General features: G+C 37.9%; 1 protein-coding gene across 5 annotated transcripts in view; it reads right to left on the minus strand.

Annotated features, from left to right (window-relative positions):
• SPATA6 (spermatogenesis associated 6) overlaps positions 1 to 24136 on the minus strand; it is a 42867-nt gene extending 18731 nt beyond the window's left edge. For 3 of the 5 annotated variants that reach the window (XR_005821990.1, XM_040565412.1, XM_040565415.1), the window contains exons 1-10: positions 23971 to 24136; positions 18611 to 18748; positions 17006 to 17054; positions 16008 to 16049; positions 14508 to 14632; positions 9314 to 9394; positions 6643 to 6921; positions 4954 to 5041; positions 3971 to 4011; positions 2881 to 3059 (exon numbers count right to left, since the gene is read on the minus strand). Coding sequence is in view for 4 of the 5 variants with exons in the window: in XM_040565412.1 (XP_040421346.1) it covers positions 2881 to 3059; positions 3971 to 4011; positions 4954 to 5041; positions 6643 to 6921; positions 9314 to 9394; positions 14508 to 14632; positions 16008 to 16049; positions 17006 to 17054; positions 18611 to 18748; positions 23971 to 24018 (1070 nt within the window). In the remaining variant the exon portion in view is untranslated. The remainder of the gene's footprint in view (positions 1 to 2880; positions 3060 to 3970; positions 4012 to 4953; positions 5042 to 6642; positions 6922 to 9313; positions 9395 to 14507; positions 14633 to 16007; positions 16050 to 17005; positions 17055 to 18610; positions 18749 to 23970) is intronic. The other 2 variants (XM_040565413.1, XM_040565414.1) reach the window with 2 other exon arrangements.
• Between the last annotated feature and the right edge of the window lie 726 nt (positions 24137 to 24862).

A 24862-nucleotide genomic window follows, 5' to 3' on the forward strand; every position in this document is an offset into this window, starting at 1 on the left:
CTTGCAAGTCACAAAGAAAAACACCATCTCTTCTAGGAGTACGTAAGGATATACATGCACTATGAAAACATGGACTGAAGTTGAATTTTCCTTTCCTGCAACAGCATTGAGAGAACACAGCCCTAATGCTCTTTCACAAAGCATATAGGATACTTATTTATGCAAAACCAACCAGTCTTTGGGGGCAAGCAACATTAACTGCCTTGACTGAAGCCGGCCAGACATCATGGACAGGAACGAAAGAGCACACATGCATCATTGCTCTGCAGAGGAGGTAGAATCAAAACAGAAACTGTAGTCGCACAGCTGCATCATTCTGTTTAGAGTCAGTTTGCAACACAGTAAGTGATTTCCTTAGGTGACATAAATAACAAAAAATGTAAAAATAAAATATGAAAAACAAATATTCAAAACTTTGCTGCCTTGTCCAACAATAGAACTGTTTATAGTTCTACTTCTGGCTCAAATCTAGTGGAAGAGGCAACAGTGGTTTGTGGTCCCTCTAGCAGGCTCACAGAAAGGGAACGGAAACTGCTACAAAGGATTCATAAGTGTTCACAAGACCTTATGCAAGATCCCAATTTCTATATCACTGAAAGGTATCGCAGTGACTTAGTGACTGTTCTGGGGACTTAGCAGTGTTCTGGGGAAGCACTCCCAAGATGCCAGACACTCACTTCATACCACTTCCTTTTAAAAACGGAGGAGAAAAAAGGAAAAAGGGTCGGGGTGTGGAGTCAAGTTTTATACTATGGGTTCATCAGCATTAAAAAATAGCTTGTATATGCTAAGCTATTTGTCTTTGCAATTCAAAACAAAATTGAGGAAATAAACCCCAAATCACTGTGAGATAAGACTATTCTCACAAATACACTAACACTGCTATAGTTTCAGTAGTACTGATTTTCTCTGTATTTCTATGATCTGAACAACAATATTTGCATGCATTTCCAAACACTGACCTCTGATCCTTGCTTGTCATTCCAGCTACAAGTCTCTGTATACAGTCAACTAAATCCATTGTTATCTCAGCAGCATGGACACAAAGATCAAATTTTTTAGACTATGCCCTTTACTTCCTTATTTTGAAATTTTTTTGATGACAAAAGTAAATGCTCACATAAAAAGATGTTACATCCTTGAAGAGCTGAGAGCATTTGTTCTAATAATAAGAAAAAACAGCTTCACAAGAGCACAAATCTCTTCTGGAGAGGGGCTGGTAATGAGAAAAAGCAAGAACGTTCAGACATTTTTAAGATTACTTGGCAGATGACTAAGTTACTATGCATGTAACAGCAGCTCACAGCACACAATACTTTTTTTGCTATCAATAGAAAGGACTCTGTCAGCTTTAAATGTAGTCCATTTAAATTTAAAAAAAAAAAAAAGGATTCATACCACATTAAAGAAAAAAATCACCATTACAATCTGTTTCCCAGACACGGGCAACTAATGCACAATGACAGAGGGGAGGTAGACAACACGACAGAAGAAAAACCCTCCTCAAAATCCCAGACACATCCTAATCTCTGCATAACAGTTCACTAGAAACACTATTACGCAGAACAACAAACAAGCCAGTTTTCAAGAAGAAGATGATGTTAAAACACCAACTTAATCTTTACGAGTATTAAAAATTCAATGCCCCCTGCCATCTGTCATTTTTCTTTTTAAAAGAGAGAACAGACAATTTTTCCATTTTGGAAAAAAAAAAGCATTAGGTCGTGTGTAGGCTACAAAATGCCCCCTTTGAACATTGACTAAGTGAGGTACCAATAGCAACAAGGAGGAAAGAGCCTGGAACAAGTGTGAACTAGCTGCCAAAGTACATCTCCAAGTAGTTTCTCCTCAGAGAAACACTTCAGAATTTAGGACAGCACATCAGTTTGATCCTCAGATTCTTCAAGTTATTTTATGTACTTCGTTATTCAGGCTCAGCTTTGTATACAACTTTACTGCTACCAGAAAGCCACCCAGTAACTTATTAAGCTGAATGTACAGTAGAACATCATGCATCAAGGTCACATTCTACTCAGTGGGAAGTAGGGACTACTCTCCTTGAAGAATTAGATGATATAAGCATGAAAAAGCTGTTGCTTGTTCACATTTCTTCTATCCCACCCTCATGAGACACTGGAACAGCTATACTTGCCCAAAATATTAACCTCGGGATTGGAATCCAGCAAACTATGGGATATTAGAAGCTGTCAGTGGAGGACTAAAAAGGGGAAAATAAATATATACAAATTAATATACATGGAATTGCTACAGAGGCCTATACTTCAGCTTAAAAAAAAACAGAACAAAAATATTGGGATGTCAATAAAACAGCAAGATTAGAAAATAATACACTGACTAGATTAAAGCTAGTCCAAGCATGTTACTAAAACTGGTCACACATCTGACTACAGAACAGCCACAAATATATACTTACAAACAGCAGGGTAAGCAAGACAGAAGGCAAAAAGGTTTCCAAATACCTCCAAAACATCTTGCTTCACATGCGTCTATATTTATATTCCTGATAGTCTAACCCCCCTTAAACAGTAATTATTTAATTATTTAAATATTCTCTGTTTTAGATGTGATGGGCATAGGGGGCACGAAACCTGGGGCTTCATTTTTTCAGAGAAGGTTAGCAACAGAGATGTCAAAGATCCTTTTCATTGCCATATTATTCGTACTGTATTCATTAAGTAGAGAAGTGATGGCAAACATAGCTCCTGAGGAAAAGTCAAACAACAAGACAGTTGATGGGGAAAGATCTCCTGTCTCTTTAGCCTGTATCCTCCAAACATAAAACCTACAGTCATGCAAGTACTGCTATCATCTGCTCTTGTTAATGATTCCAGAATTTCACAAACAAAAACAAGTCATTACCTTTCCCTTAGAGAAGATCGATTTAGCACTGAACTTGGAGAATGCTTCCGAAATGCTGAAGGTGCTGAATGCACTAATGAACCAGCAGAATGGGACCGTCCGTTAGGTGGACCAGAGATCACATTCTCAATACAAACATCAGATGAGCTGTTCCAGTCTTTTCCATGAGTAGATTTTGCCTGTTAAAACAACGAGGAAAAAAATGAAAAAAACACCAAACCTTGCTAAAATTTATTATGAGTATCAAGATGTACAATTTTGTTTTTAAAACCAAAGCGTTACACGCTTCCCATATACACAGGAATATCTACCTGCTGGGGAATAGCATGGATCCCCATTTCACACACCATATTATGGCAAAGTCCAGTGTAACAGGCCTTTTATCACCTTTTTCTGACTGCACAGTTTGAAGGCTCACCTCTCCCAGGACCAGAGTCAGTGATGCCTGGGAGTTTAAACCACGCAAACCTCAGACCTCTCCTCAGTCTGTGACCCCTTGTTCTTAGAAATATTATTTTTCTCATGACTGCTTTTTCCTCCAGGGAAAACTCAGGCCTACCTATTAATCTTCTACTCACTCTTCACTATACTAGGTACTCTTTTCGTAGCTCCTCTTTTTCAACAAAGAGGAAGGTACTCTGACATTATCTTCATATCCACTTAATACACAAAGCAACTAGTATCTTAAAAAACAAACGTGAAATGACAGAAGAGTGGCTTGCCGTTTGTACTAGTGTTACTTTTGCATACTCTTCTGAAAAAGTTTCCTCTCAGAATGACCATGAAGGGAACTGTAAACTGCCTTCAAAGTCTCTTCTACAGTCTTGTCACAAGCCTTAATAGCAAGGAAAACTAAGTCTGGTACCTATAGGCATGGATATCTTACAGAGCATTAAGTTTCACATTTCTATTTGTAAATAATCCACCAGCAGAGCTAAACTGAGTTATACCAGATTTTAAATGTCCTTTGTCTTGTATTTGATAGTACAGTAAATAAAGTTTCAAAAATACCTACACATAGGACAATCCTCCTCACTCAGGGCTTCCCCAGAAAAACAGTTTGTAAACAATAGCATCTCAGAGTACTCACTTTGGCTCTCTTGGGTTTGTAGCTGCCGAGAAGAGAAGGATCTGGAGAAAGAAAAAAAAGATGTATCCCAGAAAATGATCATTCAACCATCCAGATACTAGCAGCGAGGTAGACTTCATTCTCCTAACCACTAGCCAAAGACCACCAACTCACTTTGTAAGTACATAATGGTACCAGATGGTAATAGGTCTGTTACATTATCTAGCTGCTACAGGTTGATAGGTATAACCCCAAAGGGAATGTGAAGCCTTTAAAATCCTGCACCCGGTGCTACTGCAGAGAACAAATGTAAAATAAGTTCAAAATTATTTGCTATACAACTATTCATAATTATTGAGGAGGCACAATAAAAATGAGACAAAGCAAACAAATACTGATGAGACTCATTAAAATCTCCATATTGCCAGACACGTGCAATAAAATCAAACGTTAGCATACTTCCTTAATTTTCTTGTCCTGTACCCTTTATAAAACCCTCAGTTACTGCTATCAATGAGTGTCGAAGCCTATACAGAAGTGTATCCTGGATGCTCATTAATAATTGCATGTCACTGACCCACTACTCACAAATATTGCCAATAGAAACATTATTCTTTTGTGGAGTAACGTAGCCCATGAACTTCAAAACAATCGATACTCCAAGCCTGACCAACACACCTACTGACTGAGGTGCAGATTTGCTCCTCTCTGTGCAGCTAATCAAAACAGGTGAAGTGGAACAGAGCATCTGCCTGGACTTCGGTATTTTCTGCTCCTGCTTTTTTATCATGTAGAACTACGTTCCAAGTTTCACAAGGTAAAGAAATATGCAAAACTTGCTTTTGCAGCAGTAGGATTATTCACTATTCTTACTATTCCTAGGAAGTAGGAACAGTTTTTTCTCCATTACAGACTGTAAAAGACTAAAAAAACAAAACCAAAAACCTACTAATCTATTGGAGAAAGTAAAAGCTTTAATTAGAGATATAGTACTAAATACTGACCATGCGTTACCTTGGACCAGGCTCCCATTGTGCTTTCTCGCAGGGTACACCAGGCATGAAGTTCAATACCAGGACTTGGTTGTTCTACCTGGAGCAAAACTACTGTTAAAATGTACAGTATCAGACGTTTCGATCTATATACATATTTTGTATTATTTATATTCAAAAGAGCATGCGTAGTCCTTTCTGAAGCCATTTATTCTAAATCAAATACTATTTTAAAATATTTTCATAATATTTTGTTCATGTTATATGATAAGCATTATTGCACATAAACAAAAACAGTGCTAGAAAGGTCCAGAACACTCTGAACGTCACATTGTTCAAAAGGAAAAAAATGCAGATAGTTTTTCCTTCATCTATAACGTCTATAATGTCTTAAATAATACTTGATATCACATATTTATTCCAAACAGTTCAGATCTCAAACTGCTACTCTTCCTAATTAAAACAGTTACACTTTAACATAATTTAATTTTAATCTTCATGCAACGCAAAATCTCCAAGCCAAAGGAGATCTCAGCATTAAAGACGCCCTAAAAGTAGCATTCTCAATCTAGAAAGGTCACAACAGTCAGGATATAGTACATTAAGAGACAAGATTTTTCCTTTTTGTACAAACATAACAGCAACCAAAATCAATAATCAGTGTTTACAGGTGCTGTAATTAAACTGTGAACTTCACCTATAGATCAAAAACCAGAAGAATTGATTAACAGGAGTTAAAAGAAAAATATCTGAGAGAGAGAAACAGTAGGTTGATGAATGATTAATGGCTTATTAAGGTTAATCTGAATTTCTAAAAGGTACCTACAAGTAGAAGAAAACTTGGGGAAGAATTCTAGAGTTTGACAAGCTGTTACCATCTGTACATCAACTAGAAAAATTAAATAATTTGAGGACCAAATTGAATTAAATACTCAATGGCTGTGACAAGTGTCCAAAATTGTAGACAAATCATAATGTCACAGCACAGAGTCAGAACAACTCCGTCTCTGTCCCTACATATTCTAGGTGGTATTCTAAAAATAGAGGATTGTTGCAATTTTAACAAAAAATAAGATAAGAACCAACTTATAGTAGAATACGATCATCCAAGAGGGCTGAACAATCTGGACCCCTAGTAGTAAAGCACTTTAACACAGTTTCTTTAAATAACTACTTAATTTCAGAATGTTTTTTCCATGTACATTTAGTAAAAATTTCTCATGCAGGTGCTAAATGCAGGTGGTTATCAACTGTAAGTAAAGTACTAGAGATGTAGCTTTGAGCAAAGATCATAGGATGCCAACAAAGTTGAAAGAGAGGCAGTGTAAATGTTCATAATGTGACTAGACAATCTTTCTTTAAAATCTTATTCAGGAATTTTTAATACTAATATCAATTACTTCCAAGTTGAATTTATACAGCTATTATCCTGTCTAGTGCGCTGGAAGAAAAGAAATGGGGCCTCAGAGAATTTAACCAAGATATTCATGAAAGAATTTGATCTTTGTCTGTTACTAACACAGATAAAAGAAATTTTATTTTAGTTAATTTTATATTTAAATCATCATGTGACAGACTGGTAAAGAGAGGAAAAACTATTCATCTAAACTAAGAGATGAATGAATTTTTGGAGCAGTATTTAGTGAAAGAACAATATTTGATCACAGCTTAAGCTAGAAGCACTTTGTAGAGAATACAAACCCGTCTAACTACAAATGGAGGTTTATCAGTTTCTCTTCTGAATTCATAAGGACCAAAGTTTAAATGGGCCAGTCGTTGCCTGGCTTCTTCTGATAGCTCACACATTCGTCTTTTTGTGTATGGAGATGGAGAACGTGACTTAGACGCTACTGTAGGCTGCTCGTAGTTCTTTGTCACTATGCTGTGCCTGCTTTTCTCAGGTGAAAGTGTGATTTTCTTTGGTAACTTTGTTTGCAATTTTCCATTTGGGGTTGAGTGATGTACCCAATTCAAATCATCCTAAAGGGAAAAAGAGAAATTACCCAGTTTGACAGCATGCAGAACAAAGACCTCTGACAATAACAGAAACAGGGAACTAATAATTTTAACAGAAATAGATGCTATGTCAGCTGAAGTTCCTCTCAGAAAACTATAATCAAACAGCAATATAAAAAGCAACAGTGTATTTACCGTTTTGTCTAAAATCAAAAAAAGGTTAAAACCACCTTAACTTCCAACATGTAGCAATGTTTAAGTGTCTAATACTTAATCTACTTGCTCACAGGGTTAGTATATAGAGACTGTAAAAAAAAATCAAATTGAATTTGGTAGCAAGTTCATTTAACACAAACTTTACCGCATTGGACATACAGTTTTGAAGCATTTTTTCATCTGTTTAAAATTTTTAAAATATCTTTCAAAATTCTTGTCCTTTAAAATATATACATTAAAATACAACCACTTAATAGCTTAAATTATATTCATTTAGAGTTGCCTAAAAATCCACAAGCGTAATTACACGTTGCAATTTATATTTTCATGGATCACAGTGAATTTATTAGCTCTTTAAAGAGTTACAATCAAGAAGATGTGTTTAGTAAAACAAAAACCTTTAAAGACCATCTTCCAAAGATTGTCTTAAATGATGTGAATACTTTTGCAAAAGGGGTGGCAAAACAGCTATTCATTTGTCCAGCTGGCAGTTTACATCCGAAATATGCATTTTTTTTTAAACCAAGATTTATAAAATCACACCATTATCAAATATTGCCTTAAAAGTTTATCTCTGAGTTGATACTGCTTTTAAAATATTCACATACAGCAGAATAAGGGAAAGCTGGAGAACAAATTCTGGGAAACTCAGTCAAATATTGAAGTTTTGCTTGAAATACTTCATCATTCCTTCGTAATTCTTGGCATTAAATGAACTTCCAATTACTCTAGAAGCTTTATAGGTCAAGGAACTCTAGACTATGCAACTCTTAGTAGACTACTTTGTAGCAGCATGTTTTAACATTAGGCTTTTTGGTGAAATTTTGCCCCAAATCCCACATTATAAAAACTCAAAAATAAGAGAGCAGCAAGAGTTTTTGTTTTGTTTTTGGTTAGAAATTCCTTTTCGAGCTTGAGGAAATTGACACTACTCTTAAATCTGAATGTTGCATGTACTGACTCAGTTCAGAATAACCCACGAGCAAAACATCCACTTCGAAATGTTGCCTTTGTGTCTTTCCTTCTCATCTAATGATGAAGATTAAGTTGCGTGTGTTTGTTTTGTATCAACATAGTTTGAATCTGGCATCAGAGTGGCAGTTCACTCCACTGTCTTTCTCATGCCTGTACCAGCACTTCTGCAGCTAGTAGTAAGCCAGAGTATGAAACCAGCCCAAACAAAAACAGACCTAGCTCTCCGAGATTAATTTCAATAGAAGTCAAGTGTGCTTTTTCTGGCTTTTTCTCTATACCCTCACTGCAACACATGCAAATTTGATGTGCCCCTTGTAACATTAAATACTTTTAAGGACACTTTTTAGTTTTAAATCAAGCTGCCCTTTACCTTCAACAAGGTTAGTTTTCTGTCAGTGCCAATTTTCACTGATTTTTTTAATCCTTTAAGTGTCTCAATATATTTCTTTTGATAAAATTGGAAGTAACTTCTCAGTAATTAGCAATGCCACAAATGGGTCAAAGTCACCTAGTGCTTTTTGCACACATACCTTCCTAACAGCCATTCCACTTTAATGATGCTGCACAATTTCTCAATAATCTAGTGACAGTGACTTTGTGTGACAGCCTGTCCCAGGAAACCCAACAAAAACACAAACCAGTGAGACCAGAGAAGAGTGCTACCAAATGAACAAACGCAGAGCGTTTTCTTTTCCCCAGTCTCTTCAGCTACTTTGCCTTTAACTTCACTCGTAGCAGAAGCAGCATTTCCTGATTAATATTGGTGAAGCCTTTTCAATAGAAATCTTCACTTCCATTGCTGTTACTGATATTGTTATGAAAAACAATTAAATTAATTGGTTTGTTTTTGATAATGTACCTTGTCTGACTTCACCTAGCTTTCATTGTCCCATCTTAATTTTAAGTGTCAGTAAGAAATGGTAAGGAGGCATCTTCCCACCTACAAACGCACCAGGGATTGACACTTCAGCTGATCATAGCACATAGCAGCTGATAATTGTTTCAGATTCAGGGAACTCTCAACATTTACTGTCATGCACCAAACCCACTCTTTACTCATACTTGATTAAAAATTTAATCAAGTTGTCAAGCACCCATGACAACTGCTTTAACCACAACAAAAGAATGAGAAAAGTTCGAAGTGAACAGCACATGCAAAAATTGGAACTAACACTATCAATATTAAATCTAGAAATTAAATTGCAAACAATTAAATTATGCTAACCTGTATGTGACTCCTTCCTGAGCTTAACAGACTTTCTGTAATAAGGGAGCTCGTGGAAAATCTCAATTTTGGTGCAATTCCCTAGAAGAGAGACAATAATTGAACATCAAGCTCCAACTCAAGATAAAGGGTATCAAAGTAGTAAATGTCACCTAATGTAACAAACCATTCCTAATTTTCAGCCATTTCCTTTGTTAATTTCAGCCTTTAATAAAGATAATTAGAAAAGACAGAACAGCAATGGTAAATGTCAAGATGCTAACATTTGCATTTCTGACAATTCAATTACAGATGATTATATTGCTTTCGTACAACAATTAAGGTCTGACTTTTATTTCAATACATTTCTTTGTCAAAAGCACTTTTAAAGATTTTTTTTCATGCCATGCTATATAGCATCAATAAAAATTCCAGTCATGCTCTAGAAGTTTCATTATTGCTAACTTTGGAAACTTATTTATAAATAGTCTCAATTGTGCAATCTTTTTTTGTAAAAAGATTTTGAAAATTAGTCCGTTACATTGCAAACAATTATTCATTTGTAACAGTACCATTAAGAGTCCCCTTTATTCTGTAACCTTCAGAGCTAAGTCTGATTTCTCTGGATTTTCTCCCATGTTCTACTTCTTTTTAATCCCTTCCTAAGGTCGTGGCTGGCAAGAGACAGCCCTAGTTTGAACAGTTTAGATTCTGTGGGATCCAACTGGACCTCCTGGTCAACCAGCACACATGTACTAATGGGCCACCGGGCCCCTGCGCCTTTTTATGGCTAATAGTCTGTTCAACTCATCTTTTTTTACTGCAGCCATATCTAGGTACGTAATACCTTTGAGAGCCCTACTTCCTGCTAAATTTGCCTAGAATTGGCCAATGTATACAAAATTTACTAGGCAAAAATAGCAGAGATTTTGACATACAAGTGTTATGTCCCAAAGCAGCAACACTGAAAAACACACATAACAAATAAAGGCCATGTGTTCTAGAAAGAAGCAAGAATCATCTATGCACATCTATCTATGCACATCTTGCACAGCTCTGTAGAAACAAAGGGGAATTTAAGTCTCCCTAGAACTTCCCACCCCGCTCTTCATTCAACTCAAAGAGAGCTTGCTGCGTGTCCCCAGGCACCTGTGTACAGGGGCATTTTTTCATCTGAACTCACGAAGTTACTGAGAAACAAAGAAAGGGGATGGTCCTTTAGTGACCCTATCCCACACTTGAGAATTAGCAGGAACTTCATGTGTGAAGGCTACTGCTGAACCAAACTATTCCCTACCACCTGTCTAAACACACACTGATTTCCCATAAGAGAATATGATCTAGCCTCAAGTTAGATTATGGAAATAAAATGACAAAAATGCCAAGAAAGCTCAGGCACATCAATTAGCAGAGTCCAGGATTCAATCAAGTCAAGTTATGGCATTTAAAAGAGATTTTAAAGCTGATCGTCTTTAATCAACTCATTTTTATTACTAATGAATTGTCAAGTGTTATCAACAGTTTAAAAAAGGACACATCAGAATTAGTAAGTCTTCTATAAAAAGCAACAACAGAGCACCTACTGCTTTTCTCTTACAGAGAACAAGAATGAATAGAGAATTGTTACATGCTTATAATTAAAAATCACATAAAACCGTGGTTTCTTCAAAGACATGGTTTGTGGAGAAGAAATACAGAATGGCACTCACACACACAGGAATGGATAGGTAACTTATGCTAACTAGGTAACGTAGCTAACAAAAAACAGAAGGTTTTCTACAGTTCCCAAAATGGGAATTGCTGAAAGATATTCAGTATACGCAAAGGCTGTTCCATAGCCCCAAACATGTCTGTAAATGAAAGTCCAGCTAGAAAGTTTTGGACACGTGTTCCTCTGCCACTGGCTTAGTGGTGCTTGCAGCCCTGAGCAGACTTATCAGTCCTCCTGTACCAGTCATTAAATAGATGTGACATGGATATACTGTTAACTTGATCATAGGAAAACTGTAAAAGCAGTTTATATTTAGGAGAATCAAGTTGCAAAGCAAACTTAAGTGCTTTTAACTGTAAGGAGCGTGAAGACAAGTCTGTAGCTTAAGAAGTATATATGTACATAATAGAAGGTCTTATATTGGTATGCTAATGAAAGATAGTGGAACTGAAAAGAAAATGTTTTAAGTAACATAGCAAATACTGCATGAAGGTGGGGAATGGAGATAAGAACATCTGTAAGAAGTCACCACCAGTTGAGGCATAAACATTTTCTGAAAGGCAAGGGTTGCAGAGAAATACCGAAGAGCCAGCAAAAGCCTCAGCTGGGCAGCACTGGACCAGGAGAGATAACTCGAGGCATGTCTTGTACGCGTATTGTGTTTGTAAGCCTCCTAAGACATTTAGCCAGAGACATTATCAGCCAAGTGCCAGATTTCTGGAGGAGTTCTGATCCTCTCAATTTGGGATTCCTTCCAACTGGCAGATTAGCAGTGTTAATCAGACACTGCTTGTCACTGCCTATCTGAACTCCACAACCGTAACCTTGCTGTTGCTACCTGTATTTTTTTTTTTTTAAATAAAAGACAAATTTATTGGGAAGCAAAGTGCCTCTGAAGCACAGCTGTCGGTCAAAAATACTCAACATCTCAGCTCGCCATAAATAAGTTTTTAATGTCGAAAGAATACAACTTGACTAGCATAGAAATAACATGAGTGATTTTGGTTCTCAGGATCTTGTTTAACACTTTGCCTTTTGTTTAGCATTTACATTCAGTGCTATGGTGCTGACAGGAGATACTTGCCAGTAAAGCTTTGGGAACACTAGAAGATGGAGACATTTGAGACTGCACTTCTTCTGGGGGTAAAAATCCTCTCACTGTTATCCCATTTGGCAACCAAGGAGAGGAGCCACAAGTACTTTTTGAGAGCCTCCCTCCACTTCCATCAAACACAGCTTCTTTATTATTCCTGAAAATGGGGTCAGTATGTGAAAATCCTTTCTTAAACTGTTCTGATTTTCTTTGATGGAGATGGAACAGAGCAACTGATGCTTCTGCAGTCCTCATTTTAGGGCAGAGATGGATTTCATTTACACTACTCCTGAGGACACGGAAGAACATTTCTGTCTTTCATCAGTCAACATCTGAAAGCTACTACAGTGTTATCATTCGGCTGCACATCCAAATAATTCTGACCACATCTTCTCACAGCTGATAAAAGATGACACCTTTTTATTAGAAAATGCATATTTTGTATTAAAGAACTTAATCCAACAAAAAGAAAAACACAATAAAAACAAAACGCTAACTTCTCTAGTGGCTCTGCTTCTAGAGATTCGTTATTCTGAATTTTCAAAAAAATCTAAAACCATTTTGGCAATTCCACTTTTTTTTAATTTTATTACCAAATTATCTGTTTTCTTTCTCAAAACCAGGAAGAAACCGTTCTATAAGCAACGCAAAAACAAAACAGGAACAGGTATCTTGGATGTCCCACTAACTTTTTAAAATACAGATGCCATTCAAAAATAGAGGAATCGTGTAAAGCACTTATGTAACTAACACAGCAAATTTCAACATTCTTGTCCAAGACCTGCGTATAGCAAAATACCATTTTAAAAACAGTGAAAACGTAACAGACAACTCCAGCACGCCTTCAGTAAAGACTTAAAGTTCATTCAAATTTACTGTATGATCATTGCAGTAGCTCTGCAGAACAGGCTTTCAGTTTAAGAGAGTAAAGCTGCAACACCAAAAACTTCTTAAGGTATTTCTCCTCACTCACAATACCAGAACAACTGTTTGTGTGGCCATATAGAGAACTGTACTGGAAACAGCTTGTATTTAAGGCCATCCTTTTTGTGTGGTTTTACTGACATAAATATTTTTTAACACTTACTTCCCTGAGCTGTTGAACATTGTGGTTGCACCCAGAGAAGAACAATGAAATAATGGAAAAGAAAGAATAAACATCAGGATACAAGGACGCAGTACTGAAGGCCGGGTTCTGAGCTGTGGCAACTTAAAACCCATCTAAACGGAGGCTGTTGTGGTCTCACCCTCTCCCTTGAGCCACCAATAACCTTCATAAGACACTATGACTTAAAAACGACGGCTTTTTTTTTTTTGCAGGGACAGCTTAAGCTTGCTGTAGAACCACACATTTTGTATCATAAAATCATAGCCTTAATTCATTCAAATGCAGCAGAGCATTAGACACCAAATTAGCACTTCTAATTGCAAGTGACAGGGCAATTTCCAGGTTGCCGTTGCAGGGGAAAGATTATACCAGTTAAACGATACCAATGACCTTTAATCAGCCTTCCTCCCACCCCCACAACGTGTTTTTAATCCAATCACAACAGACAAGGCAACTGAGTCCCAATACAAATGTCCTGCCACTACACTAGTGTAACTTAACCAAAATAAGACATACAAAACAAATTCCAAGGCATCTCCTACATCACCTCCATCGTCCTTGATGTGCCTTCCTGAGGTATTCCACTGATACCTAATGTTCAACAGTCTTAAACTCTATGAAAGGGAATTTCATTTAATATGTACTTGAGCCCATATCTCCAAAAAATTTAACATTAATTCATTGCACTCATTCTGCCAATTAGTTGTCATTTATGATAGCTTTTGTAAAACTGTAGATTAAACAGTTATGGATAGACCTTGAGGAACAGGCTCTGGAACCGAACAACAATCATACAACACTAAGCCAAATTTCAGTCACTATTTTAGTGGTGATTTTGGACCTTGGGGAGGCCCACAGATCAGATGGCATAGCACTATGTAAATTTGTAGAGGCTGGCATTATCCTAAACCCTACAAAAAATGGTCTGAAACAAAATGCTAAAAAGAAACGAGGGTTACATGGTTTATCCATCCAGAACCATGAAGTTGATACAAGGTCTCCCTCTTCTCCTCTTGCATCCCTTCAACTACCAACTGCACAGTGGATTAAACTGAAATAGAGACATGTCACTGTACCACACTGCAAACCAACTGGAAACTAACTTTTCCACATTAAACGCTTTTTGAAGCATTTCAAAAAAAAATGTATATACCTTCACTGAAGTGCAACTGTGGATTTGTACATTCAACACCTGAACTGGCAAAATCTGTCAGAAGAAATCGCTTTTCATTTGAAGTAGTTCAACGTGTTTCTCCAGTGAAACACACTGTACCATAAATACAATCCACAGATATTCACTCACTGTAAAAGAAGAGGACCTCTTCATTAAAATCTCACGATCTAAACCATGGTGCCAATGGGTAAGCTTAGGGTCAGGGAACAGGAAATCTCTTGTATTTTCTTCATAAGTGGCTAGAATTTCTCCTACTAAAAAGAAAATATATACTTTAATTGGAAAACAGAAAATGCTATAATATAGTAGTTCAGACATCACACACAAGACATATTCAAACTAAGATAAATTTTGTTCTTTACAAATTAGCAGCAAGGCCAGGAAATAACTCCAGAAAATAACCTCATCTAGTTAAATCAGGAGCAGAAATGTGCAGAAACAGCCTGAAAATATGTTTTGCTGTTATTTCAAGAAATACAGAACAGTTAAGGCAATCTTCTTTAAGATACACAGACATTTTCTCACCGCAATAAATACTTCAATGATTTTCTTCCTTCTGTACTTTCCATGCCAGAGAAGAAACTAGTAGTTTTATTAATGGTAGCCAATCCCTTCTGAAAAACTTTTTCCATGTTAAAGAACATTGATGCTTCTTAAATTGAAAACTGGCATTGTTGTCAGAAGGAAATGCAAGTAACATCAAAATCAGTACCTCAAGATTCTCTCAGTATTCTGGTTTGCTACTTTCTTCTTTAAAAACTATATATATATATATATATATGTATATTTAAGGAAAAACCATGACTGCATATTATAAAGAAGTTTAGGTTGTGCTATTGCAGTCATTCTGCCAGCTTCCGTTGGGGTGTATAACATCTACCTCTGACCCCTGAAATTAAATTACTTACACAAGATCTTTTACCCTCCCATAAAAATCCACATTCTGTACATTTGCTTGAATAAATAGACTCATGAATCACCTGAGAAAAACAATTGTTTCTTTGAAACTACTGAGGACAAGTAACAGAGTTTTTAATACCAGTTTCCAAATGAGTCCTCTTTCAAACTTGACTTTATTTCCAATAAAATGCAGACTTACATTATTCATGGGAATACTTGAATTTCATTAAAATAGATTTTTATAATCACACAAACCAATAACAGAAGTATGACAAATCACTATTTATTATCATCACATATCTCAAGAGACTTGTAATACTTACAGTGAGGACAAGAGTTTTCCCCGTGGTCACCATTAAGATGGAAGGGAAAAAAGTGTCATTCTGAGAACAAGATTATGCACTCTGAAATTTCACAGACAGCCACTTCGCAAGTGAATTGTGATGCAGTTAATACGTGATGTGTTGGGTGATTTCAGTTTATTTTCCATTTTTAAAATATTATCACTTTCCTAAGCTTGAGTATGGTACATTTCAATATTCAGTTACTACTCTCCTTCAAGAATGAGATCCTCTTGATCTATTAACATTTTATATTCAGATGACTATTTTTTGAAGAGCTTTCTATGTTGTTTGTGTGTTGGAAAAAGTGATTGTGCTGTAATGGGCAATGTCCTCATGGAAATTCACCTATTAAACTGCATAATTTATGAAGAGACTGGTACAATACCTGGAGGAACCAGCTGTATTAGTTCAAGTACTGCCATGTCAACTAGAAAGGAAGAAAAGTTTTTTCATGAGTTAAAAAAAAAAACACTAAAATGAGAAGTAATTTCCATTGTCAAAAAGAAAGAAAAAAAACGCTCACTGATTTAACCTTAATAGCTCTGTACACTGTTACACTATTTTTGCAACACCAACAATAAGAGAAAATTACAAACAGCTTGTGTAAGTATTACAGATGAACAAAATGGCATTAGCAGAGTACAAAAGACAACTCTAAATTTGACTAAGAACTTGGTAAGTTCCATCTGCTGCCAAGTTTGTCCTTTGAAAATAGCTTTTAAAGATGATGCAAGCATTACAACTTTTTCGGATAACTTCACGTATTAGGGAGCACACTCCTGGAGTTTAAGGTCAGTTCTGTCTCATTATGCTCCACATGTGGCAAGACTGCTTACTGTAGGTACAAGCCATTTTCTTAAAAAAAATATATATAACAAGAATCATTTTACAAAGAAAATAATCAAGGTTTTATGCTCATATTAATTGAAAAATAATCATAAAAGTTGTCAGACAGAGGAATCCATTACCTGACAGAATAACCAGCTAGACATTCTGTTAATTAGGACTTTTACCCCTTCTCCTGTTCTAAAGCATATAGTATATGTTCTAGAGGCATTTTCTTAGTTAACAGCATTTTGAGTAAGGTAGTAGTATCCAAAAAACAGCAAGAACTTATGCCTGCACTAACAACAAATCTAATTTGAAAAATCACTAGTGCTAGGGTCCTAGCTTTTTTTAAAAAAAGTAAATAATAAAATGAAAAAAAAGTAAATAAATACTTTATTTCGTATGTGATATTCTACATTGGTTACCCACTAACTTTTCAGAGAACAGGTCCCTGATAAAACTATTACATACTTGAAACGTCCAAAACATCTTTGAAAACTGTACAAGCGTGACATAAATGCATACAACATAATATACATAAAAAGCAGAACCTACGTTCCAGTAACTTCACAAGGTCTGCAGGATCAACTATATCAGCAAATGTCTGGAAAATAAATAAATAAATAAATACATGAATAAAAATAACAGCACAGTCAAAATCACCAGATGGACCTCTGGGGGAAGAAGAAAAAAAATAAAAATCAATATTCTTCCCCGCTTCAGATGGTAGCCAAGAGTTCTATCCCCGTTGGAAAAAGAAAGGAATCTGAAATTATCATTTGGCACATGATCAAATTCATTGAAAGCTAGCAGTTCTTGTCATATGCTTTCTAGCCATTCCAGGGTTACCCCTCCATATTTAAATTAGGAGGCATTATGAAGAGTTGAACACAGAGATAAATATTGTCTGTGAAAATTTCAAGAGAGAAAGGTAAATTGCTGGATGTACTAGAATTCTGATAGATGACTAAGCTTAATTTTCCTGGGAGTAACTATTCACATACAGAGTATCTTTCAGTTTATTTATTTTTTTTAACCTGAACCGCATGTGAACAGATGGAAAAGAATAGGGGAGGAATTTCTGAAAAAGAAAAAAAAGTTGCAGAGGATATTAAGCAGGTAATAGGCTTCCCTCTAATTCTGCACAAAGTGTGGAGTGGTGTAAATCATTTTGCTGTTCTACATACCAAACACTCAAAAATACCAAAGTACGGCTACCCTACAAGCACCATGCAATAGCTATTTGTAAGAAGACTTATTATTCTCAGCTTTCTTGTTCAGCTCTTTTGCAAGTAGTTAAGTTCGAGTGTCCCGGAGTTCCCTTAAATTACAGCCAAAACAGTGTTCACTACATTTCTCTTAAGCAGTCTGTGGGATGTTTACCTTTAAAGAAATATTGCATTCTTTTATTATTATTATTATTTTTTTTTTTTTTTTTTTTACTCTTCAGTGGTTGGTGAAATCAGTGTTTTTATGTTACCCACATCACAAGAGTATCACTGATGTTTACTCAGTCTGGTTTTCACAGTGCTAGGGGATGCTTAAAAGAAAAGAACTAGAAAGGGCAAAGTATTATTATGCACAGGTAGTCAAGAAACCAGATCCTGTCTGTAAGATTCTGTGTTTCATTATCCCTGTGGCACTAATAATGAAGTAAGTGGGGACTCAGAATACATGATAAACAACTATAAATTATAAGGTCAGAGTACTAACCTGGGAATTCTGGTGACAAACCATGAAAAAAGTAACTGAAAGGGAGAAAGATGTCACCAAAAAGACTTGAGTTGCAATTCTATCTTTCTACTGAATTAAATCGACTCTCCCATATCTTACTGTCCTTGTTTTACACCTTGCCATTGTTTTTAAAACAACAACATTTAGTTCCTTCCGTGCTAGGAAATAAGATACTAAAAAAGGACAGTTCCTGTAAGAATGAGCAAACACCTAAAAATAAAAAATTATAAATTTTAATTATGCATATTTCTCAAGTCTCTGTGTGGATAAGGGAGGCATACACCTTCTTTGTGCTTGGGAGAAGCAGGAGCTATAACACTATGCCATCCTCAATGTGATTACTTGCACTTGGGGGTTCTGCAATGAGTTTTTGTGAGTGTGGGATGGGTTTTATTTGCCTTGTATCAGCACTTGACATTATCTTACCTTTTCGAACACTAGTTTTTCTTGAAAGAAAAGTGGAAATGCTGCAGGGACGCACCGAGTTTTTTTGTACTGCCCAAGCAGAGAGACACTGAGATAGAGTTCCTCTTTGTCTTTCAGCTGCACTCCGGGGCAAGTTATCTGTAATAGTAACACATTCATTAAAAAAACTGAACTTTAGTTACAGAAGTAATGGCTGTTTTCAGGATAAAAACGAAATGGTCAAGGCTGAAATGGTTGATTGCTGAGAGTCAGGTGATAATGAATTAGAGTGGAAACATTCATTTTCTAAAGCAGTTCTATTTGTACAGACTGACAAGGAAAAATTGTCACCATGGTAAAATAACCACGACCAAATTCTTCTTACTGTAAGTAAACACATTCCATTGGTCTTCAGCCAAACCTAAAACTGGTATACCAATCCCAGGTTAGTCTGTGTGTTCATTTAACGGTACTATCTATGATTTAAGCATCAAGGGTCACATCAGATTCTACATAAAGAGCGACAGAAGTCTAGAATGATGTTTACATGATGCAGAGACAAAAAAAAATATCAAATTTTAGCTTAACCATTGAGAGAATGAAGCTGGTAAATTTACATGCTTAGATTTCCATGCTCTGTCCAGCCACCAAAAAAGAAGAGCTTATTCACAATATTATAATTAACTTTGCATTTTTATATGTAAGTGAGAAAAAGCAAACGTTGCTCCATTACTGTGGGAAGTCACACAAATTTTTATAAGAGAAGTCTGGCCACCCTGGAGGGTATTCAAGGCAGGGAAGACTCCTCATTAGGCTGCCAGATATTGCCACTGATATCTTGACTTTCTTTGGGCCATTCCTATTCCTTGAGTAAGAAGTTGGTATGTTTTTAAAGCTCTGATGAACATCAGACATTCTTACCTGTGTTTCCACTGCAATGATGTACACAAATCACTGCAAAACTATTTGCTATTTTTCCCAAGCCACATGGTTTTATTCTATTACCCAGCCAAAGAATTGTCACCTTTCACTTCAGTTCTACTGATAACTTTTTATAGCAGTATAATAAAAATGAGGTTGTCTCTTCGAACATAAGGTTGCCAGAGAAAGTGTTCAGACTTTCAATTGCAAGGTAGAAAGACAAAGGAACAGAGTGACAGGAATTAAAATAAGTGCTTTGGTTACAGTCTCTTACTCCCAAACGAACGTTTACTTGAGACATTGTTAATAGACCTAAACCAAAATTATATAAACAACAGAAAAAACAGCCTCTAGTGAAATAAATAACAGAAACAATATCTATAATGTGTTATAGATTACTATACAGTGTAAGCTTAAAAAAACTTGTTTCTACTCATAAATATCCAAGGAAAAAAAAAAACAACCACAAAACATCAACACAGAAACAAAAAAGAAAGGTTTCCTCTCCATTAAGTTAGGGCTTCAAATCTGCCAAGTGCCAGAATAATGGACATCCCAACTGAAACAGGCTGCCTATCATTAAACAGCATGGTGCAAGTGTTAATGGGAACAAGTGAAAGAGAGATTTCATTCATACAAGGCAAGACCCCCTAAACTACACGCTACAAGTCCTATTCGCTTGGCTGGGACTTTTCCCCTTGAATTTACAATTCTTTTCAGCTGGGACTTCACACCTTACAGAAGGCAACCAGCACTTGCCTACTTTCTGAGACGAAAAGTGAAAGGTTTGAAGACATCAGGTGGAATAAAGCTGCAAATAGCGGTTACATGACATTTATTCTGGCTATCCTATAGAAGAAAGGAAGTTCTTACAAAGCAGCGTATGTAGAAACTTGTTCTGCTATTATCCTGGAGAAAAACTGCACAATCCATTGCCTGGGCTAAAACACCAAATCTACATGTTCATGAAACTTTAAAGGAGCTCCAAAAATGAGTGACACGTATATACCCACAGTTCATGGAATTCGTTTTGTAACACGTGGTGCATGGAGCGTCAGAACACCTAAGAGACAAGCTGAAGTTCTCACCTGACTGCAAACCGTTCAGGCAGGATGAGGGACCATTATAAAAATCGTAATAGCATTACCTATGGATCAGCTCAGCAGGAGGGATATCAGTGCTGCAATTAACTGATCTTAAAACCAATGAGCAGGACTACTCTTGAAGGTAACTGGCTGGGACGGCGTTACCCCAGACTTCTCTGCTGCAGTTGCCAGGAGGAGACAACATGTACCGTCCCTGGTGCTGGGACATCGCATACTGCCACAAAGAAATCACCGAATTCCTCTCACGGGAAGGAACAAAATTCCACTGGATCACAACCCCATACAACATCTGTTTGTTTTTTAACTCTACACTCAGTCCTAAAGCTGTAGCATGCACTTGCAACCAATGAAAAAGGTTCCGTCCCCTCCCCAAATGTTTTTAAAAGCCCATTGCCACCACACAGGAAGAGTTCTGTACGAAGGGCAATGGACAGTATTAACTTCTGTAGAGCGCAAGCTTCCATAAAGAACAGCATTTTGGTCTTTGAGTTGCAAAAATAATCCTTTCAACGTGAAGAGATGCCATTTTAGTCTCCTTACCTGGCAGTAATCCACAATGCTATTAATTCATCTTAGTGCTTAAAGCTTTACCTACTTCACTGCCGCATTTGTGAATTCTCCAAGTAGCAATGACATGAAGAATAATGTGAATTTCATTCTGTTGCTACATGAGCAATCTAAATGCCAGCAGCAGAGGTAGGCACCAAAATTAGTCTCAGAAAACAAATAACAATGAAATCTCAGTCTGAGCAATCATGAATTATTCAATTTAAATTAATGGCAGGATAAACCAAATAAGGTCTTTAACTAAGGTTTTCAATTTTAGAAGAGCAGCCTTTCAGAAATGAAGAAAACTAGCAATGAAATAAACCAAAGAGCTCACGCATTCTGATAGAAAAAAGACCTTGGAATTTCATTAAGGCAAAAGGAGCAAAACCAATCTGGAACACGTATCCTAAAGCAATGGAAAAACGAATATGACAGAACTTTTGACACAAGTGGATGGATGTCCAAGAGGGTACAGAAATATGCAGAACATTGGAAAAAATAGGAAAACCAACCAGAAATCCTGACAGATAGGGCTTTATTAATAAATAAAGCAAACAAGCAAATAGCAAGATTAGAAATCAACCAGGATGTGAGAATTAATAAATTATGTCCCAAACACAACTGAGTATTTTTCCTTGTTTCTCATGATACCGAATAGAGGAGAAAAAAAAAGTAAAGAATGAGATTATGGAAATGATCCACTGTGCCTAGGTCACGGAGCCACAGGGAGGCTGAATCACATGCAGCCCAGGTTCTGAAAAAACGCAATATTTCTTGCTCCATTGGATATATAACTAAACCCCATGTTATGAAAACAAGGATAGCACCATCTGACTGAGAAGTAACAGATGAAAGGCCCATGTGAGGCAGAAAAAGAGACCTGGAAAATTATAACCCTCTCAATCAGAATATTTAAACACACAAAAGTACAGAATAAAGTATATGGATGAAAAACATGCCTAGAAAAAAAAAAAAAAAGCCCCACAGCACACATTTAATAAAAATAGACCAGTCAAGTAAAACCCAACATTTACTTGAAAGCCTGTTTTCTGGGCAAAGGATATCTGATTTATCTGGACATCAATAATATCATACGGTGCCACATGACAAATTATTACTTATGATGCAGAAGATAGGAGTCTGTGAAAGTCTTAAGGTGGTACAGAACTGGGCAAAGGACAGCATCAGTAACAGGCTAAACTGGAAAGCATGAGGTTTAGAGTTACTATGAAAAACGATCATCCATATATCCTGCGACCCATGTCTTTAAATATTTTAATGACCCTGGCACAAGAAGTCAGATTACGCTCACGAAATTTTCCAATTATAATTCAGAAATCATCAGTGGTAAAGAAACAGATATAGAAGAAAATCAGAAACAGGAATGAGATACACCTACTGTGTATTAACAACAGTTTCTTCTTTTACTCGGGGAACTCATCTTCAAAGCTGGCTGAAGAGAAGGCAAGCGTGTTAATAAATGACAGCATAACCACAGTACAGCTGTGAAGAGACTAACATTGAGATATAAAGGATGAATTTTGGACTTCTCCTGACATCATCTAAAGCAACAGTGAGACCCCATCTGGAATGCTGAATTCAATTCTAACCCTGATCAACGCAAACTCAAAGTGGAAGAGTAGCACCCATCCCTGTGGTGATCAGAAGACTGGTAAGCCTGCCATACAAAATACTACTGAAAGAATCAGATCTCTTTATCTGGTAAAGATGAATTGCGAAGTGACAGAACTGCTGCCCATAAAATACATCAAGAGAGCAAGCACTGGGGAAGAAAAAAAAAATCAGCGAAAAGCCAGTGTTGACGTGAGTGTAAGAGCAGGGTATTAATGGAGGCTGGATAGTTTTTAAACCATCACAGGAGTGAAATGAGGGCTCCAATGGGAAAAAAGGCAAAATAAGCGGTCCAAAAAACAGACTAAATACACTTATTGAAAGGGTTACCTAATAGAAGTTACATAGTGTAGCTGAGACAGGGCCGAACAACCCACATGCTGAAAGGGGCACTCATATCTGTGTTGGAGATTTCTTGTTCTGTCCCCTTCCACTATTACTTGTAGGCCTGAGAGCAGGGTGAGTAACAAATGCCCCACAGGTGAAGAAGCCCAGCCCTGGGAGAACACCATCCCTGTAATCTCTCCTGGTACGTGAGGAGGAGGAACAGAAGAAAGCACATCTGCTCCTTTCCAGGAAAAAAAACAGGTCTTTGTGTTACACAAACCCACATGTGGGGGAACAGAAGAAAGAGTATCTGCTGCTTTCCAGGAAAAGAGCAGGCCTCTGCATTATGCAAACCCAGCAGAGCAACACCGTTAGGGTGACACCCTCACCATCTATGTAGGGAAACTCAGAGCTGTGTTTAGAGCAGCCCTACACGTATGCGAGCAATGGTGGTCAATTAATCAGGAAGTGGGTCGGTTTCCCAGCGTGTACTTTCTGGGCCTGCACTTGAACTTCCCGCGGGGCGCCTCAGCCCCTCCTCCTTTTGGCACCGGGCACTGCGGCAGCACGCGGCCCGCCGGGAGGCCTCACGTCCGGCCGGCAGCAGCCAGCGGGTGCCGAGCCGCCCAGCACGCCGCGCCGGAGCACCCCTCCCGGCCGGTCGGCCAGCCCCAGGGGCTGAGGCAGCTTCTCCCCGCGCTCCTCCCCCCGCGACGAGCCCGGGGCCTCCCCGAGGAGCTGCCGGGGCAGGGCGCGGGGCGCTGTGGTGGGCTCGGGCCCTCACAGGCAGCTCCCCCCGCATCCCGCGGGCTTCTCCTCCTCGTCGTCCTCGGGCCGGGCACTCACCGCGCGGATCTCCAGCCGCAGGACGCAGCGCAGCGCCCTCCGTGCCATGGGGGCGGCCGGGGCCGGGCCGGGCCGGGCCGGGGGAGCGGCGGCGGCTCCCGGCCCGCTGGGCCTCAGGCGCGCCGTAGGCCGGACGCCGTTGTCATGGCAACAGCGGCGCTTCCGCCTTCCCCCCTGCGCATGCGCCCTGCTCGCATGGAGCCGCCCTCAGGCGGTGCCCGGCACTCCCACAGTGCCCTGCGCCGCTGCCCCTTGCCACAGCGCTTTGCGCCTCGATTTTTTTAATTATTATTATTTTTGTCTTTGGTGCAGCCTTGGTGGGTTTCACCTGTGTTTAGGCACCCGTGTCAGATGTGTGCCACTGGTCTCAAACGCCACTGCCCCCGCTGATTTCATGGGGTGCTTCCCTAATGAACTTGTGACCGCTTCAGGGCCTTCCCCAACTTCTGTGGCGCTGAGGTGTCCCCAGAGTACTTACAAACGTGTTACACCAAAACAGCCTAATTTCTGTTGCTTTAACCACAATTCACTGCAGGCCCCATCTGAGGGGCTTTAAGCCTTAAAATATTCTTTCCAATTTCATATGTACAGCTGTAGAAGGGGGAAGCAACTCAGTGGGTATCTTTAATTGCCTCCAAAAGAGGGCAATGCCTCAAATGCGTCCCGTGGCTTTGCTTATTTTAATTTTACAGTTTCAAAGGCTGACAGTGCTAAGTGGCTTGGGAAGAATCATCATACTCAAAGTGTTTTGTTTTTAATTAAAAAAAAAAAAAGACAAAAATGGAGAGAATATTAGATGTTAAAGCAGACAGTAGTGGTATCAACTATTTCTAGTGATACTCATCTATAGACTTCAATCCTTTAAAATAAATAAATGACTGGAAATGCAGGC

This window comes from Cygnus olor, chromosome 8 (assembly GCF_009769625.2).
Source record: "Cygnus olor isolate bCygOlo1 chromosome 8, bCygOlo1.pri.v2, whole genome shotgun sequence".
Classification (NCBI taxonomy): domain Eukaryota; kingdom Metazoa; phylum Chordata; class Aves; order Anseriformes; family Anatidae; genus Cygnus; species Cygnus olor.